Source organism: Alligator mississippiensis, chromosome 2 (assembly GCF_030867095.1).
Source record: "Alligator mississippiensis isolate rAllMis1 chromosome 2, rAllMis1, whole genome shotgun sequence".
NCBI lineage: Eukaryota > Metazoa > Chordata > Crocodylia > Alligatoridae > Alligator > Alligator mississippiensis.
The window spans coordinates 83,135,211-83,155,170 of NC_081825.1; the positions used below are offsets into that span (position 1 = coordinate 83,135,211).

Below are 19,960 nucleotides of genomic sequence, written 5' to 3' on the forward strand. Positions count from 1 at the left end.
CTGCCACTTTGAGTGGCAGAGCCCCGTGCCACTTCCCTCAGTGCAGCCCCAGGCGCAGGAGATGCGTCGCCGGGGCAGTACAGAGCGAGCAGATGCTAGGAAATCTCCGCATAGCTCCTCTGTCCCCGGCCATGCTGGGTCTCAGGGAGGGGAGCAGAGTGGCAATCTGCTGCCAGCAGGGCTATGGGGGGCCTTTAATGTCAATCTGCTGCCCTGCTCCCCATGGGGCCAGAGGTTGACACTGTATACCCTGACTTCCAAAAAGCTTTTGATCTGGTATCCCACAATGTTCTCATGAGAAAATTGGAAGATTGTAGGCTTAACTGCGAGACAGTTAGGTGGATAGGAAGCTGGCTACGGGGTAGGACCCAGGGAGTTCTACCAAACGGATGTGTCATCTTGGCAAGAAGTGGCCAGTGGTGTCCCTCAGGTGTCGGTGCTTGGTCCAGTGCTTTTTAACATCTTTATTAACGATTTGGATGTGGGGGTGAAGAACTCACTGGCCAAGTTCATGGACGACACCAAATTATGGAGAAGCGTGGTCACGCTTGAAGATAGGCTGCAGATACAGGCAGACCTAGGCAGGTTGACAAGTTGGGCATATGGAAACCAGATGAGGTTTAACACTGAGAAATGTTAAGTGCTCCATCTGGGGATGAACAATTCCCTGCACACCTACAGGCTTGGCGATGCCAATCTGACGAGCACTATGAAGGAAAGAGACCTGGGGGTAATAATGGACCACAGTATGAACAGGAGCTGGCAGTGCAATGCTGTAGCCAGCAGGGCAAGTAATATTCTGGTGTGCATGAATCAATGCATCTCCAGCAAAACCAAGGAAGTGATTTTTCTGTTTTACTAGGCATTGGGGAGACTGCAGCTGGAGTACTGTGCCACACTTCAAAAAGGACGTGGAAAAGCTCGAGAGAGTCCAGAGAAGGGCCACCTGTATGATCAGAAACTTGCACAGCAAGCCATGGAAGGCAAGGCTGAGGGAACTGGGACTCTTCAGCCTGGAAAAGAAAAGGCTGAGAGGGGACTTGGTAGCAGCTTACTGCTACATCAGGGGCATACATCAAGGGCTCGGTGAACAACTGTTCATCAGGGCACCATTGGGGAAAACCAGGGGCAATGGTCACAAACGCCTGAAAGACCATTTCAGGCTCAACATTAGAAAAAATTTCTTCACAGCCAGGGTGTCCAGACTGTGGAATAAGCTCCTTCCAGAGAAAGGAGATCTTCAAAAGGAGATCTTAGAGGAGACTGGATGGTCACCTTGGTGGGGTCACTTGACCCCAGTTGTCTTTCCTGCTTGGTGCAGGGGGACTGGACCCGATGCTCTTCTGAGGTCTCTTCCAGCCTACATTCTATAAATCTGTATATAAAGAGCTTAGTCCATCTGTCAGTGTGTCTGTCTACCTGTCCGTAACACTCTTTGGGTGGGTCATGGCTCCAGCCAGTGCTGTGACATAAATGCCCATAAAGAATAATGGACGGGGTGTGGCTCTAGCAAAGCAGGCCAGGTGGACATGGTGGGAGGAGAGGTGGCCCAGGACTGGAGCAGCAGAAGCAGCATGGGAGTGTGGAGAAGCACAGTGCTGGATTCGGAGCAGGTGAGTGGGGGGGCATGGCACACAGCTGGGTGCAGAGTGGCTTGCAGCACGGGATGGTGGAGCAGTAGTGCCTGCTGCCTGCAAGCTTCCTCCCCTTGCTCCTGGAAAGCAGCAGTGGTGTGGGGTGGTGGGTGGAACCTATGGGCAATGTGCTAGTTTTATATAAACTAGCAAATATATATAAAATACAGTATTGAGAGGGGGAGAGAGAGTTTTATATATATATAGAGAGAGAGAGAGAGAGAGAGAATTATAAGTAAGCTGTTTAAACACACGTATACATACACACACATACACGAGCACACATGCAAATATACATGCGGACACAAGTATACATATGCGGACACAAGTATACATACACACCCACACACATGCACACAAGTAGACACACACGCAAGTAAGTATAGGTACACACACACACACAAATAATCGGTGCATAAACCGGTTAAATTCAACCCCTACAGCACAATCCCGGGGTACTTGGCCCCACCCCGCGCTGCACATGGAGCAGACGCTCGGAGCCACGGGAAACTGACGGACGCCGCGCACAGAGGCACCTCGGGGCGGACAGCGCCCGGGCCCAGGCTCTCCCGCCGCTGTGCACTGACACGTGCAGAGCGACGCACAGAGGCCAGCGCCCCGCAGTCCCCTGGCGCAGGGCCCCCCGCCCGCAGGTGTGCAAAGAAGATCACAGATGGGCGCGGCAAGCACTGCTCGAACTGAGGCGCCCCGCCCCGCGCGATGCGGCCACGTGATCATTGCTAAGCGTTACCAGGGAGAAGCCACAACCAGGGCACGACTCCTTTCGTAGTGCAACGCTAACGTGATGGTTTCGCCTGGTTCGCCTTAGCCAATAGGAGTAGGAGCTGGGATGCGCTACCCAATGGCAGGGCGGGGGCGGACCCGGAGCAGGGCTGTGGTGTTCGGTTGAGCGGAGATAGCGGCTCAAGCTGCGGTAAGCGGCCGCCGAAGCGGCGTGAGAGGTGCGGGGGAGGGGGCACGGCAGGGGCGTGGCGGGGGGCCCTCGCCCCGTTTCCTCTCCTGCTGGGGTGGGGGCAGGGTCACCGGGGGTCCCGGTCGGCGCCAGCACCCGCCTGCCCCCGTGCCGCTGCTCGCGCCGGCCCCGCGGCCCGGCCCCGCTCTGGGACGCTCCTCAAAGGGTTCCGGGCGCTGGGTCCCCCGAGCTGAGAGGGAGCGGGTGGTTATGAGCCCTGCGGGCGGGCGGAGGAGCGGCTGAGGGACCTGGGCTCATTGAGTCTGGAGGAGACCTAGGAAGCATAATAGCAGCCTTCAGCTCCCTGGAGCGGGTAACAGAGAGGACGTTCTCAGTGGTGGCGGATGACACAGTGAAGAGCAATGGGCTCAAGTTGCAGCAAGGGAGGTTTAGGTTAGGTATTAGGGAGAATTTTCTCATTACAGGGTAGTAAAACACTGGATCAGGTTACCCAGAGAGGTGGTAGATGCTCCATCTTTGGAGGTTTTTAAGACCCAGCTAGACAAAGCGTTGTCTGGGGTGATCTAGTTGAGGCTGGTTCTGTGTTGAGCAGGGGGTTGGACTAGATGCCCCTCCCGAGGTCCCCTACAACTGGAGCTGTCTGCCATTCTTTCCTACCAGTGCTGCGGGTGCATTGGGACTAGCAGCCCAATACAGGTTAGCTCTCCTCATGTTTCAGCTCCTGACAATTGGTGCATTAGGAGCTTTGAAACTACAGGGAGGCAGTCCTGCTTCACAGCTGCTGGCCTCACCAAGGCATCCACCAATTGTTTGACAGCTGCTTTACCTCCCACTATATGTAGTGCAGCTGCCTGGAGTACAGCAAAGTTACAGAGCAGTCAAGTACAAGTGAAGGTGCTGCTGGTTGGGCCCATGTGTCTGCTTTGTAACTGTTTAAGTGGATGAAAGAGACCAGAAGCCAACCTAATTCTGCCGTGAGCTGAGTGGGTCCTGTCAGTTTCCAGACAGCTGCTAGAGCATGAGGCTCTGAAAAACCAGGTGAAGAGCCTTAAAGAGGTGCAAAAATCTTAAGGAAGTGTGTTTATGTCATTAAGGAGCATGCTTTACAGTCACCATAGGTTACTACCTTCCCAGAAAGAATGCTTTTAAATGGCATATGCTGTACCCCAGTGGTAAGCCTGCTTGATGCACATAGGGAGTGTGGGCATGAGCACACACAGAAACTGCTAACCCCTTCCTCTTATTAGAGGGGGTCACTAATTGGCATCAACAGTTTCCAGATATTTAAAAGTAAACACAGGTTTCTGTTGGTGCACAGTTAGGGATAGGAGTTGGAGGTTAAAAGTTAATCATAAGTGTTCACAGGGCAGGGTGCACCAAGAAAAGCAGATCAGCTAGTGCCCATTTGCCTTTGAATAAGTCCAAGGAGCCAATGGATGCCAGTGGTAGGCAAACTTTTCCAGCTACAGGCTTGAATGATCCATCTTGGATCAGACGGAGGGTGCCAGGACCCACCCACAGCCATGGTATGGGGAGAATGCCCACAGAGTAATGCCACCAAACCCTGGATCCAATGGTTCATGGGCTGTAGGTTGCCAACCTCTGCTGTATACCTTTTAGGATGCAATGAGTCCTGTTAGACTGGACATAAAACTTGAGTTCAGGTGACTTCACCTGAGTTCTGTTCTTAACCTTCCTTGGGTAAGTTATCTGGTATATTGCTATTCCGTCTTTAAGAATTAGTCTAATCATACTTGATATAGCAACCACTTTGATTGCTAGTGATAAGTGTTGAGTACTGCTTTGCTTAACATGGCTATTAGTGCACTGTTTTGGGGTTGGGGTTTTTTTAGCTCTTTGTATAGAAAATCATTAATATAAAAATTTAGGTAACTTTGTTAAAGTATTAGGATGCCATTGTTAAAGTACAGATTTTTGTGTTATCAGAACAGATGCCTAGAACTGGAAGTAACTTAATGAGTTATTGATTAAAAATACATCTTCCCTTTCCTCCTTCCTATTTCACAGCCATTTCATAAATTGAATTTTATCTAGCATAGTGGGGGTAGGGGGGTTTGGTGTTATTACTCCAAGTGGAAGGCTGTTTCAGAACTTGATTCTTCTGATGTTGAGAACCAACCTGCTAACTTCTGACCAGTTTATATACTTTTGTTCTTGGGACAACTTGGTATTTTATCTTCCTCTGATCTGTTTATATAGAGTAATTGTATCCCCTCTCAGCCTTTATTTGGCTAAGCTAAGTAAACAAGTTCTTTTAGTCCCCTCCTGTAAGATGCACTCAGTTCATTTTTCTTTAATGCTGGTGACCAGAATTGTACACAGTATTCAAAAGTAGGTCTCAACAGTGTTTTGTTATAACAAAGTATTAGTAATTAACTATATCTACTGGAGTACCTTGCCCGCTACATGCTGACATTGTATCTGAATCTTAGGCTGAGTACAGACATTCATAAAGCCTGAGGCAGAATTGATCCAAGTTAAGTGGTTTTCTGTAGGCATCATAGTTTAGATCAGTTGTGAACAGAACATGCATTCACCCTTGTGGAGGGTGGAGAGGGCATGCAGGCTGCCTATTTAGACTGGGTTCTGCCCTCTTTAAACCAGCCTGTGGGTGCTGAACCTGTTATGGGTTTAGACCAGTTTCTGATCGCTTACACCAGTAAAAGTGTAATGTCTGTACCTGGCTACAGAGTCATTCTGTTATACATTTATATGTCCAGGTTCATTCTTCTCATTCATTTCTTGCTGATGAGCCTCCAACTTACTCTTGTTAATTCAAACTGTGTGACATTGCACTTTGTACTGTTCAATTTAATTTATATTACATTAGTCCCTGCATGATCCTCAGAATTTTCCCATGTGATATTCTGATTCTGATATCTATTGATGATGCCTATCAGCTTTCTCTTTCTGGCAGATTTTATATTCCAGTCCATTAATGAAAATATTATGCAAGATTATTCCTAAACCTGATTCTTGAGAAACTCCACTAGTAACTTCCCTCTAGACAGACGGTTTCCCTTTCAAGCCTGCTTGTTTTCTTATCATCTAGGAAGAAAGCCTTTCAGTATTCGTACCCATTTTTTCTGTTTTTTGCTAATAATCTCCCCTGTGGTACTATATGAAAAGCTTTATTGAAATTAGAAATAGATTAGATCTACTACACTTATTTTGTTCAGAAAACTCAGTTAGCCTTTCAAAGATGCTGGGTTAGTCTGGCATGGTCTATCTTGGGTAAGTTCCTATTATTATATAGTATCCAATTTTCTGTTTACTTCCATGCCTTTGATTATTCTTCCTGTTAAATTTTGATTTAAAGATGTGTATGTTATTGAGATGAAACTAATGACCCAGGGGTTTCTTATCTCCCTTTTTAAATATAGGTATTAAATCATGATGCCATACCTAACCCAATATATTATTCAACTAAAATCCCTTGCCACAGGACCTGTGTTCATGTTCTTTCCGAATTCTGGGATGGCTACTACCACATTTGCTTGAATACAAGATAAGGTTTATTTCCCCCAATCAACATAGGGAAAAAGCTCCATTTTTTTTACAATTGCATGCAAAGAAACCTCATTAAATACTTTGTCTTTAGTTGAACTGCTGCCAAAAGCAGCATGTGCTCAGTAATGGAAATCAACTATGAAGCTCATTTAAAATACAGCCAATACTGAGCATGACTGTAAAACAAATGGCCCATGTTGAGCAAACATAATGATGGGACTTTTTTTTGTGTGGCCATTTAAAAAGAAAAAAGCGTAGTTGCTCCCCCATGAGGAAACTGAAGGTACTGCAATACAGGGCTAGTGCTGAGAGGGCCAGAGCTAATCCTGGCCCCCTCCCCTTGGTGCTAAACATGCTTAATCTTAGCCAAAAGTCTGAGATGCTGATAGGAACCTTTTTGTGTGTGTGTGGAAAAAGGGGTGTGTTCCCTCCTCCGGAAACTGGCACTGGACCTGGATGTACTGCAATACCAGGTCAGCATTGAGAGGGCCAGAAGCAGCCCTGACACTATCCCTTGGTGCCAAAAGTTTAATTTTATTAGAAAATGTTAAATTTCAAATGGCAAAGTTCAAAGCACAAAGAAATACAGAAAGATCCTAGTGGGATCTACTTAGTAGAGGATGGTGGTAGGGGTGGGAATGCAACTAAGTTATATATGAATAGGGACCTACTGAATTTGTGGTGCAAGTGAGGTACACACTGGCTCCTTTAATCTTACAAGCTCCCCCATGTGCCTCCTGGCTGCTGACTGGTGAAGGGGCTTCACTGCTTGCCGCTCCCCACTGTCTGCTTATTCCTGATCAGGAAAGTGAAAACTGTGGTTTTATATATGGTGCCATTTTTGCTTCCTGCTGCTGATTGGCCAAGGGGCCTCTGCTTGCTGCTGCCTGGCCATACTTAAAACCATGGTTTTTGCTTCCCCACCGATCAGGAGTGAGCGGGAAGCAGTGAGCAGTAGGGCCTCTCTGCCAGTCAGTGGGATGAGGAGTGCAGGGGGGTGGGGAGCCTGCAAGATTAAAGGAGCTACCACATACCTCCGCCACAAATTCAGTAGGTCCCTACATATGAAATATGCAGCCAACTAAGCTCAGGAGTAGACAGGGGGAATGGGAGGGAGGGATAATGACACTTACAAAGCAGAGAGTATACAGGAGACCCCCGCACAACAATACTACATTGTAAAAGGGAGATTGTTTGGGAAACGCATACAGTTACAAATAACAACATGTGGGATACAGTTGTGGGGGTGGGAGCACTATGTTTTTTTCTTAGCCGAAAAGGCTGAAATGTGGTAGGTTCTTGTAGGAACCTACTACAAAAATAGGTTAGTGCAATCCCCTTTGAATAAGATATATTGTAATGCCCATTGCACTCGATCCTTTTCAGCGCCAGCTCTTTTTCAAGTCATGATGAGCCACCACATTGCATATATTTTTATTTTCTCTTCATTCAAACAGCAGAGCTGTACCTTTCTTTCCCGTTTGCAGTGATTCCAGTTTCTTCACCAGCCTTAATTATCTGACAAACATCATCAAACAGGGTCCCAAACTTCACCCAGAATCCCTCTGATGCTCCGTCTGATGCTCTGTCTCAGCCTATCACATATTAGTGTGGCCCCACCTTCCATAAGGGGGAGCTGGACCAGGTTGGCCTGCATCCCATCTGCATATACACTTTTGGAGGATCCCAGGATTCATGACATGAACACCAAGTTCTAGGGATAAATGGGGGTAATTAGCACATGAATCCTTTGTGGGGAAGTGTATCTGGAGTGTACACACATACTGGATAGTGCTGAGCTATGGGGTTGTCATGGCTTGAAATGCTGTTGACTCCTCTGAAGGCCAGCTCAGTGAACTATAATGGTAATCAGCAGCCTTTTGGCTTTGAATTAACTTCATGCTTTTGGCTCAGATCAAGCATCATCTCAGCCTCTTGTCAGCTCAGATCAAGTGTAGTGCCTATACTCTATGTAAGGAGGTACAAAAATGTTGCTTAAAGGTATGTTTGTGGAGTACTTGTGCTAAAACTTGCATCAATTTAAAGAAAAAAAAGATAAAATGTGTCAGCTCATCCGTTAGTGTTTTCAAATGTGCTCATTTCCATGTGTTTGGGGAGAGCAGGGTCTGATGGTGGGGAGGAGGGTTTGCAAGGGGTAGAAGTTTGGGGAAAGACAGAGGGTAAGGGGGCCACCTGACCCTCCCAGATTTAGTTTTCCTGCAATAGTAGTAGAAGGGGTCAAATTCAAAGCATACCTCCAAGAAGTAGATTCTGTACCTGAAAAATTATAACTATTCTTTAGATTTTTCCATATATAGAATCTAATTATTGGGAGGTCATCTTGTATTCAGGCTTATCATGTATTCCAGTAAATACTATATTGTTTTGCTTTCACCTTAGTTTTAGTAATTTCACTTTCTTTACCCTTGTTCCTGTTACCTGACCTGGCTTTGCTCCCCTTCCCCTATCTGCTGCCCAAGTGCACGTCACTGTTTTTTTTATACAAATATTTGTTTATGTTTTCAGCCATATTCTGACTAGAGCAGGAGACTGGCTTACAGTTTTGTTTTGTTTTTTTTTACCCTTGGAAGTTGTTTCCTCATAGTTCCTGTTAGCTTTGATTTAAGGAAGTTCCAGATCTCTTTCACATTCCAGTCTTGAGCCCCTTTGTCTAGTTGACTTAATTACTTTGCTGATAGCTAGTTGACTTTGCTAGCTCTTGAACTTGAGAACCTGGGTTAAGCAAAAGTTTAACTATAAAACTGAATTCAAACTGAATCAACTCATGGTCTCCTTGCTATTTGCCAAAACTAAATCTAAAATAATATAATTTTTGATCATTAGGAAACTGTTGGGTAAATAAATCTATTAATTATCGCATCCATAAATAGCTGCATGCTGTTCTCTACTTTTTGGAAACGTTGGATTAAGTTCTTGTCCCAGGGAAGTAGAAATAAACATGGTTTTGACTTCAGTGGAGCAACAGCTTTGCCCAAATGTTAAAGTAAACTATGAAGTCACTAAACTTATCAATGTATATATGCTAGAGTGAGAGCTAGATACAACTTTTATTTATTCTTTCATATTTTCAGGGTCAGACTGAGACACAGACATGTCTCCTGCCCAACTTTATAATTTGTACTTAAAATGTCTTGAACCTGATTTTTATGCTGGTGATAATGAAAGCATAGTTGGGACCTTGGTGTAGCGAAAGGTAAGTGTGAGCTGACTATAGGAGGGCCTACTTTGTGAACAATGAAGAAATAGATATTGAGCTGCTACCTGATTCATTGAATGCCAGCCACTTGCACAGTGGGCAAGTTAGATGTTTTATGGGAAAGACAGTGTTAAAATCTCTACAGGGGGCAGAGCTGAGAATTCTCTCTTCTATTTTCAGTTTTCTGAGTGCTTCACTCTTCACAAAAACATAATTTTAACATAGATTCTTGTACATCATTTTTGGCTGAGTTTTGATAATGCACGTTTCAAAGGAGATTCCCAATTCAGTCAGCCATAGACCTATTAGGTGAGTTTCGCACAAGAAGGTACAGGTTCAAAAAGTAATGTCATATGTTGTTTTTTTTTATAGTGGACAGGTGAATAAAAAATTTGGTGAAAGAAGTGTGTCTCTGGAAGGTTTTAAAGGAAATGAGATGGCCTCTGAGCTTGGAACTTAACCACTATTATAAAGCTAAAAGTCGGCTAAGTTCTAGCACCGACATTTTCATAGCACTTAATAGATATGTTGTGTGTTTGTGCCAGAGATGTGGGTTTTCTGGGAAATTTTTAATTGAAAATTTTCCAATTCCCTCAATAGAGCATGATCTGATTTAGTATGTTTATTTGACTTATATTTAGTAAACAAAACTAAAAAAGTACCCCTATGTGAATGTTATGTCCCAGCAGCCACAAGTATTTGAACTGAAATATTTGATTAGGAAGAAAATTAAATACAGCACACTTAATGTGGTTTAAATATTATATTCAAACAAATGCAAAGCTTTATGTGGAAATAAATTATTTTATTGGCATACTTGTAAAAATGTGAACACAATAGCATGCACTTCCCTCACATTGTTTGTTTAAATTTAAAAAAAAAAAAGGCAATGAAAACTGATGACACACTAATTTTAGCACACCCAAAGAACTGTCTATGATATGCCGTAGTTGTCTACTCATGTACTTCAACAGAGTTTAATTCTCTTCCACTGAGTTAATTGCGGCACCTCCAGTTTCACTGTCACTGTGTGTAGAATCACTTGCACTATTTATTAGTTCCATTTCAGAATCGGATTGAGGCAAATCTGATTCAGAACTACTTGAACCACATTCTCTTTTGCTAAACGATGGTTTTACCAATGAGTCTGTGGGCAAGGGCAACTTATCACACTGCATCTTCTTCACTAATTGTGCTTCTGACTCATTCTCCAGAAGCAAGAGATTTTGAGAAATATAGCAGTTCGTTCATTTGGTTTTGATTTGACCTGCACAGCCAATTATGTCAATTTATAACTTGATTTTTGGTTTGGATTATTATGTGAGTGTATTTACCCTCCAGTTCACAAATCAATAAAACATGTATGTACTCTCTCACTCACTTCCTAGGGATAATCACCTGAAAAACATTAATTACAACTTTGAAGCTGCCAAGCTTGTCTCATATTGTATTGGCATCCATACATTGTTACAAATGAATTCTATGAAACGATTAATTTTTAGAAATAGAAAACTTCCCACAGAAAAATAAGGCATTGGAACATTTTCCATCCCACATCTCTGGTGTGTGTGTGTGGTGGAGGAGGGCAGTTCTGAAGTAGTTTTCTCAGAAAATGTGGAGAGGGAGGTAAAAGTAACTAACTACTATAGCTGTCAGTGATATTCATGTTGGCTGAAGCAGAAGCTAGTGCCATTGACTGTACCTGAAGACTAAATGTGCTTATTTTCTGGCATTTTCTGATTACCTACTTTCCATTACAGTAACAAATTGAGCTGTGAGTAGCAATATAGCTCTCTTTCTGGAGCTTCTCATCAGTATATATTATAAGGGGAATTGAGGTATGAATTAACTGATTTACAGAGAAGTGATGAGCTCCTTGATGGAACTGATGAGAAAATGAATTGGAAACTGAAGTGAAAAGCGTAATGTGATCTGAGAGGTATTAAAGAAATAAACTAACTAAATCAAATAAACATATTTGGTTAACTGAGTGCTTTTTTTTTTTTGCCTAGCACTCGTGTAAGGATGCCTTAGAAAAAGAGCCATGGAGAAATATATTAAGGTGCAAAAGATTGGTGAAGGATCCTTTGGAAAAGCAATTTTAGTCAAATCTAAAGAAAATGGGAAGCAGTATGTTATTAAGGAGATAAGCATATCTAAGGTGAGCAGTCTTATTAATTATTAATGTATTCATCTTGTATTCCTACTTTCAAAACAATGTGTTGGGGTTTTTATGTTTTTAGATGTCTAATAAAGAGAGAGAAGAGTCAAGGAGGGAAGTTGCTGTGTTAGCCAACATGAAACATCCAAATATTGTCCTGTACAGAGAGTCGTTTGAAGGTAGGATTAGTAACTAATAGTGTAATATAAAGCATCTAACATGGTAGGGAAAATACAGGCAATGCTCTTGGTGTTTTTGTTATACATGATTAAATGTCTTTTCTTTTATCTTGCTGTCTTCTTTTATTGTCTACCTCAATTCCTACTGGCTTCTTATAACTCACTCTACTGGGGAATAAAACGCACCTTTTTGTTTTTTATTTTCTTTTTAATTTTGTCTGAGGTATAATGCAAGCAATAGATCCCTGTGTGCTTGTTCCTGGAGGGAGGGTCCCAGCACCATTTTTTTTTCTTCACATGCAGTATATGTCTGTCCACAGCTGTAAGTATTTGGAATAACTATACACAAGCTGAATTCAGATATGAGTAATCCAACCAGACCTCCCGCGATCTAAAATAAATCAGTCACCTCAGGCAAGCATGCTTCCCCCTAAAATGACACCAAATGTCTGAAAAATATAGATGACATTTGCATATATGAAGTGTTTTGGTGAACAGGGAAGTAACTTTCAAGCCCAGGGAGCCTTGTGGAAAATATGATTTGCTGCACCTTTTTAAGAGAGAGTCACTTACTGGTGACCCAGTGTTCTCTGTCTAGATATTAAATACCTTAGGCTGGCATCCTGGAAGCTATGAGCCATGACTAGTTGGGAAAGGCTGATGGAGTTAGTGCTTCAAAATTTGCACATCATAGGAACAAGCAGATATGGTGCATTAGTTAAATGTCTTGTGGAATAGTGTTCAAAAGCAGTAGAGAACCTGAATGTCATTTAAGTCAATATCTGATACCTTTTTAGGATGTCCCACAAACCCTAATTTGGCATATCTAGGAGTAGGAATACCATATTCATTCAAGATTGCAAGAAGAATAAATGTGGTCAGATGTGGGCACCTAAATTAGAATTTGGTGAAGTTCAATATTTTTTGCTTTTAGGAGGCAGTCTGAGATTTTTAATATCTCCTCTAGGTAGACTATAGCTTTATGTTCTATTCAAAAGATGGTACCTCTTGTCACATGGTGGTCTCTAGCTTTGTGTTGGGGTCCTACTTATGAAGTTTGAAGGAAAGAATTGTTAGCATCAAAAAGGGAAACAGTAAAATTGTACCATGAATGTAAGTATTTTGCCTGAGAATTGGGAAAAACAAATAATAGTAACTTGCAGCCAGCTTTGAAAATGAAGAAATGTACTTTGCCTTTATCATTTAAAAGCTTTAAGTTTGTTGTTTGTTATGCAATACTGAAATGCCTCCTGCTTCTATTGACAGAAAAGGGCTGTCTCTACATAGTGATGGATTACTGTGAAGGTGGGGACCTGTTTAAAAAAATTAACGCTCAGAAAGGCATCTTGTTCTCTGAAGATCAGGTAGTAGTAGCTTTGGGCTATAATTACATACTATCTATTTTTCATTTTTTAAGTAGTAGAAAATATTATGTAATTTTAGACTGGCCTTATGAATATGGTTATTTATAGGTTGAAAGTCTGATCTATTTATCTGAGACATGCTAAACATGCCATTTGAAACATAGATTAAGTATGTTAATTGATCTAGATTAAAGGAGATGTGCAGATCAGGGTATCAAACTCAGTAGGCCACACAAGCTGAATGAGTGGCATGGCATTATTTACAGACCAGATCGGGCCCACAGGCTGGCCCTGCACACCAGATCCAGTACATGGGGCTGATCTGGCGCAGGTGCTGTGTACAGCAAAAACATTGGACCTGACCTCATGTGCAACACACAAGGCCAGGGCTGGCATGCACCATGTGCACTGTGCAGGTTCAACCCGAGACCTGCAGGCTGGATGTTAAGAGTCCACCAGCCAGATGCGATTTATGGGTCGTATCTTTGACACCTCTGGTCCAGATGAATTTCTCTAAAACATCTGGATTTTATGGCACAAGATTTTCTATCTTCTCTCTTTATATTTTGATTTGATGTTCTGTTAGAATTACATATTCAACAACATCTGATAAGTGCTGTATTTAAAGACAAAGATAAATGTTTCATATGCTGGTTGGAAGCTGTATTACTGCTAAAATGTGGAACCTTTAAAGAATGGAAGTAAATGTTGTTTTTTTTTTAAAAACAATTCAACCCCAATTATATTTATATGTATGTAGGAATGCTGTTACACATTTTAATAAACCAAGTGTTGGGCTTAGTAAAATGTAGGAGAGAGAGTCTTTCAGTCTCTGTCTCAAATCGACAACTGTATGTGTGTGTACGTGTGCGCAAGTAGAAGTTAATTTCTTTTTAATTTCTTATTTTTACATTTAGATTATGGATTGGTTTGTACAGATCTGTTTAGCTCTGAAACATGTACACGAGAGAAAAATTTTGCATCGCGATATAAAATCACAGGTATGTTGGGTGCTAACTTGAAATGGAATTGCAGTAAAAGTATTATGCATTATACTTTCTCCCTGACTGTCTTGACAACTAGATTCTAACTGTGAGCCTAAAATGATACATGCTGCAATTTGTCTGATTCCTTCCTTGTGAAACAAGTGCCTGCTCACTAGAATAGAGGATGTAGAGTAGACAATATGTCACAAGGATGAAACATTAGTTATGTAGTGTAGGATGATCATGAAATGTTTTTTTTGTCTCCCTATTTTTAGTATGGCAGATGGGCCTCAAACATCTTGAACTCTGTAAAGTATTTTTATTAATTTTGATTTAATGAGCAGGGATCCGGGTTTTCTGTTTGTGGAAAAACACGGATTTTCTTCTATGAAGGAGAAAAACATGGGAAACTGCAGGTTTCCCCTTGCAGGCTGGCCAAGTTCCAACCTGCAAGGGGCTGCTTGGGACTGGGAGGAGTGGGACATCCAGGTGGAGAGCGGCTCCCCCAGGTGCTTGCAGGTAAGTTTATGCAGGGCAGATTGAGGTGACCACAGTGAGGGAGGGAGGTGCAGGAATGTGGGGTCCAGAGGGAGGAGTGGGACAGAGCCACGGGCAGCTCTTCCAGGGTAAGGGGGTGGCTGGCTCCCTGCCATTTACCCTTCTCCCTGGGAGTGTGATGGGGAGAATGTGTCCGTTTCCCCCCCCGATTTGTGCATGGCGCAGGGGCAGATGTGGGCTAGCTGCAGTGGGCTCAGGTCTCCCACCTAGCTCCCTTTCCCCCCATGGGCCTCTGTGATGGGATTTGGCATGGGAGGGTAGAGCGAGGCAGAGAGGTTCAGTGCCACCACTGCTGGAACCCCTCCATCAGCCATGAGCGGCAGTGAGAAGTTATGCCCCCGCCGCTGCTGGGTGGGCAGGGGGTGCTTCACCTTGGTGACACGGCTGGCGCAGGGGTCCCAGTGGTGGTGGCAGTGGCACTGAGCCTCCTCACCCTGCTTTGCTCCATTCTCCTGTGCCAGGTCCTGCCCACTGGGCTGTAGAGGCCCCTGGGGGGAGGTCAGCAGGGCTGGGAGGCCCAAGACTGCAGCGAGCAGGCTTCCTCCCCACCCCCCACAGGCTCCACTTAGCTCTGCTTCAGCCAGGCCACCCACAGGGAGAGACTCTTCTAGCCACAGCAGCTGCCAGCTCCCATAGACCTGGCAGCTGGGGACCCCGGTAGGGCTGGGGGGACAGGGGGCTGCAAGTTGAGAGTGAGGGGCACCAGCAGGTTCGGGAGGGTAGGGAGCTCTGGGTTGGGTGTGAGGGGTTCTGGCAGGGCCAGGGGTCTGTGGATTGGGAGTGAGAGGCAGGGGCAGGGCACTGGCATATCAGGGCTGCTCAGTGCCACAAACCGGTGAGGACAGCCACAGCTGGACCCATGTTTTAGTGAGTAAAGGGAGGCAGGGGAAGCTCTGATTTTGTATAATAATAATAAAAAAAAAAATCAAATGGCAAAATATATAGGTATTAAAATTTATAATAAAATAAATTCTAATAATTATTTTATTATCTGGTGCTAATCTGACCTGCTGGGAACACTGCCCCATCTACTTGCTTTTCTGTTCCACTTTCACCAAATGCTGAGAAAATATAATGTAAACATCAGAGAGTACTGGGTATATGTGCTGATTAAACACAGTATAGACTGAGATTAAGATGGATGTTGAGTGTATGCCAAAGAACAGCTACATTACACTTTTCTGGACTGTAGCACATGGAACAGGCATGCTATATTTCAGAACAGTGCTTCCAGGCAGTCAGGCCTAGTGTAGATCATGGGTAGGCAGCCCCTGGCATGTGTACTGGAGTGTGGCTTGCAAAGACATTTTACTTGGTGGTCACACCTTGGGGAAGGGGCTGGGGCTGCACTGCCACAACAAGTATCAAGTCCCTTGGGGCTTCCCTAGCACACCAACATCTTACAAATCAGGGTTGTGGGTGTTTTTGGAACTCTGCCCAGAAACGTTGCTGACCCCTTGTATGGGGTACCTTTGTAGTACTTCTGGGGAGAGGGGTACCTCTCTCCCCAAGCCAGGTAGCAAGCATTTATGTTTCAGGGCTAAAAATGTTTTTCCAGCTTTTGGAACGGTGTAAAGTTGCATATAGAGAAACTGAAAATATAGCTTGTATACCTAAATGTTTTTTTTTCTTCTATATGAATTATAGTTCTGTTTGAAGGAACTATTTTTCCTCTTTTTTTTCTCCCTTCCTGTCCAGAACATATTTTTAACCAAAGATGGAACAATACAACTGGGAGACTTTGGAATTGCTAGAGTCCTTAACAGGTAACTCCTAGTCAGTGCTGCTTTCTATAAATCAGGGGTATCAAATCAGTTGGTGGGCCATATGTTGTGTCAGCAGCCGCAAGGCTAATGCTGCTGCTATTGCTGCTTGTCCCTGTTGCTAACAGCTGCTGATTTTTCATTGCCTGAGTTGATTAAAAACAATAAATTCTGTGATGGAAAAGGGAGGTGGTAAGAAATGACAATGTTGAACTCCTGGGTCCTGGTAGGGTATATGGCCCACCAACTGATTTAAGTTCTTTGGAACTGGCTTTACTCACATAGAGGTCCAGGACAAAACTGCTTGTTCTCCCAGCTTCTTTGGGAAGAAATGTGCTCCACCACAGCCAGTTCAGCCTCTGCCATGGTTAGAAGTCCTGTGGGCCAGAAGACCTACCTCCATGGGCCAGATCCAGCCTGTGGGCCATACATTTGACATCCCTGCTATAAATTTATTGGAATAGACTTCGTCTAGCAATATAGACTCTACATAACATTACATGAGTTAATGTTAACTAATTCACTTTTAGTTTTTCTTTATTTTAGTACTGTAGAGCTGGCTCGTACTTGCATAGGAACACCATACTATTTGTCACCTGAAATCTGTCAGAACAAACCTTACAACAATAAAAGGTACTGCAAAAATCCTTGAATTCTTCTCTTCTTTTTCTTTCCTTTGTCTAAAAAGCTAAAGCTTTTTCTGCTTTCAGTAAAGAACACTTAATTCAGTCTTCCTCTCAACATGGTAGGTGTATTTTTGTTTAAATTGGAAAATCGGAGTGAATGCACAAACAAACTATTTCCCCCCCCCTCTAATAGTTGAGTGCCTGGGTGGTCCAGTAGGCTTCTGGTTACTAGCTTAGGAAATAATTAGCATTGTCTAATGTGAGCACATTTCTCATGTTTCTGCTGTTCCTGCCGTTAGGCAAAAACCAGTTCCAACTCTCCTGAGCAAATTTATGTTTTCTTCTTAATGTGCATTTTTATCGCACTTGGAATTCTTTAAGCAGTCTTAGTAATAGGGGAAACATGCATTAATTCTTATTTATTTTTTGTAGGAGGAAGATCGTTTCTATTCTTTTCCCTCTAATATTTTCCCCAGCAAGGCAGCTAGCATTTCTCCCATTTGTCTGTATGCAACAGTTGCTTTACTTCTTACTCTTGGTGATGAGTAAACTGTGAATGCCTAGAAGGAATATGGAATTAGAATATATGACTTAATCCTTCAGTTTGGGATAGATGCACGTCCGTCTTTGGATCTGGACTACAGTGTCTACCTTCTAGGTGCCTGATCCCCAGAGACTTTACGTTAAAGATGGGCACCAGTATTTTCTCCCTGCCCCCCCCCCCCCCAACTCTTCCTCTAGTCACCTTTTGAATGAAAAAACATGGGTGCTGAATTGGTGTTGAACTCAATGTAGATAAGAATGTTTAGTTAAATTAGGCACTGCTAGGCGGGATCCAAGTGGGGCGTAGATGGGAGCTATGTGCCAAGCTGCTCAGACTAGGACTATTATGGACATGCATAGGAGAACTGCAAATGCCTAGGGAGTGTTCAGGTCAAAAGAAGAGGCAGCTGCTGAACAGGGACTGTTCTTGGAGCTCAGCTTTGGTCTTTCATGTCCAAAGTCCAGCTATGTTTTTTGCATTTGTTCCTTGTTATGTTATTTTCTTGCATATTACACATGCTTCCCCCCCAAAATTTGAGGTATTAAACAGGGAAGCTGATGTTTCTGCCATAAGTATAAGCACCCTGCTTTGATTCTTGCTCCACAGCACAGCAGCATCAGTGGCATTAATATTCAGGCAGCTGAGAGAGTCCTTTGACTTAATTAGTCATTATTCTTCACTCCAGAGGTGTTACAAGTGTCTCTACTTTTTTAATAGTCTGCATGTTCTGCTAATCAAGTTAACCTTTCTTAGCTGCTCTTGGTCTCGCTCCTCTTATATCATACCCTTGTAGAATCTTCAGCTCTTTTCAAAATCATAGATCCACCCATGGAGACCAATCTGCAGCAGCAGTTAGGATTTTGGCTTTAGTTAAGCAGGAAAAAGAGGATGTGTCAGCAGAACAGTATGCTCCATCCTTGTTCTATGTAGACATAACTCTGGAAAAGTCTTCTTTTCTTTCATTCTGCCTTTCAAAAACAAGGGGCTGGTTATATTCCAGGGTGTTTTGTATGTGAGAAAATTCAGTATATTATTTTTAAATTACTAGGTTAGTACACTTCTACAGAATTAAATGCTTCATTTTTATGTTTAGGTTATTTGGTAATCTTAGAAGATAAAAACTAAAATTTACATGTCTGTTTTTCTTTGTTTAGTGACATATGGGCTCTTGGTTGTGTTCTCTATGAAATGTGCACACTTAAACATGCAGTAAGTAGAAACTTTAAGTATTTTGTAAAATTGTACTAGTAATTTCAAATATCTGGGATTTTTTTGTTGTCAAGTTTAAAGATGATTACTCGTGAGCTGATGCGTTTCACTTGCTTGCTTTTTAAAATGAACTATTCCATTAAAGTAATTCCCCTTCTCTGCTTGCCTTGCTGATTAGTTCTTGGCCATTAGGCCTGTGTGAATAGGGAAGTATTCAATTCGGATTTGGATTCAGCCGATTCGGAGGCCAGTGATTTGATTCGGCTGAATAGGTTTTGGAAGATTTGACACTGATTCGGATTAGCCAGGGAGAGGCAGTCACAGCCAAGTGGCTTCAGGTTTTCCCACAGCTCCTCCGGCTTTGCCTGCCTCTCCCTGGGTGGGGGAGCCACAGGAGAAACCCCCACGGCTTCCCTGCCCAGCCCTAACCTAGTCCTGGCACTTCATATGCAAAAAAAGCCCTGCACTCACCAGCTTCAGCAGTGGTAATTGGGGCCTCTGGGCGCTCATGCCAAAGCCCTCCTGCGCAGTGGGGGGCAGCGGGAACACCCCTCCCCCCCCCGCCACACGGCATCCGCACGGCAGCTGTTCCATCGCACAGGTGCAGCATGGCTCAGTAGGGCACTGTGTGCTGTCTGGAAGCAGTGGCCACTGGGGCTGAGCAGTCAGGCTCCAGCTGATGGGTGCAGCTGCCCCAGCTCCCAAACAGCGCACACTGCTGAGCAGCGCTGCACCCATGCCATGGGGCAGCTGCTGTGCAGGTACGAAGTGGGGGGGGCGGTCCCTATTGCCCCCCAATGCCCCGTGCTGCATGTGGGGGCTCTTCCATGAGCCCTCCGAGGCCCTGATCCCTGCTGCTAGGTCAGGTGAGTGCAGGACTTTTTTGTGCTGGGAGGCTGGGCTGGGAGGGGAATGGGGCCAGGCAGGGCAGCAACTAGGGCCTCTCCCACAGCTCCTCCAGCTGTGCCTGCCTGTGCCCAGGCGGGAGGAGTCACGGGGGCCCTGCCCTGCTGCTGTTTGCCCAGTCGGAAAGGGTGGGGGCTGCGATGCAGGCGCGGCTCGCTCTGGGCAGCAGCAGGGCATAGCCCTCCCAGCACTGTTGTGCCAGCTTCAGCACTGGAAGCGGGGGCTCTGCCCTGCCACTGCTTGCCAGCCAGTGCAAGAAGCACAGGATGCAGATGCAGCAGTGCTGGGAGTGGGGGCTATGTTCTGCTGTTGCTTGCCCCGTTCCACCTGGAGCAATCTGCACCTGCA

General features: G+C 44.2%; 1 protein-coding gene across 10 annotated transcripts in view; it reads left to right on the forward strand.

Moving 5' to 3' along the window:
- Positions 1-2,441: 2,441 nt before the first annotated feature.
- Positions 2,442-19,960, forward strand: part of NEK1 (NIMA related kinase 1) — an 89,608-nt gene continuing 72,089 nt past the window's right edge. For 5 of the 10 annotated variants that reach the window (XM_019481401.2, XM_019481406.2, XM_019481407.2 and 2 more), the window contains exons 1-8: positions 2,461-2,568; positions 11,329-11,477; positions 11,560-11,656; positions 12,923-13,020; positions 13,938-14,021; positions 16,263-16,330; positions 16,874-16,960; positions 18,652-18,706. In XM_019481401.2, coding sequence (XP_019336946.1) covers positions 11,361-11,477; positions 11,560-11,656; positions 12,923-13,020; positions 13,938-14,021; positions 16,263-16,330; positions 16,874-16,960; positions 18,652-18,706 — 606 coding nt within the window. In that variant the 5' untranslated portion in view covers positions 2,461-2,568; positions 11,329-11,360. Of the gene's footprint in view, positions 2,597-3,493; positions 3,607-9,209; positions 9,314-9,527; positions 9,626-11,328; positions 11,478-11,559; positions 11,657-12,922; positions 13,021-13,937; positions 14,022-16,262; positions 16,331-16,873; positions 16,961-18,651; positions 18,707-19,960 lie in introns of those variants that run through there. The other 5 variants (XM_059721892.1, XM_014594103.3, XM_059721890.1 and 2 more) reach the window with 5 other exon arrangements.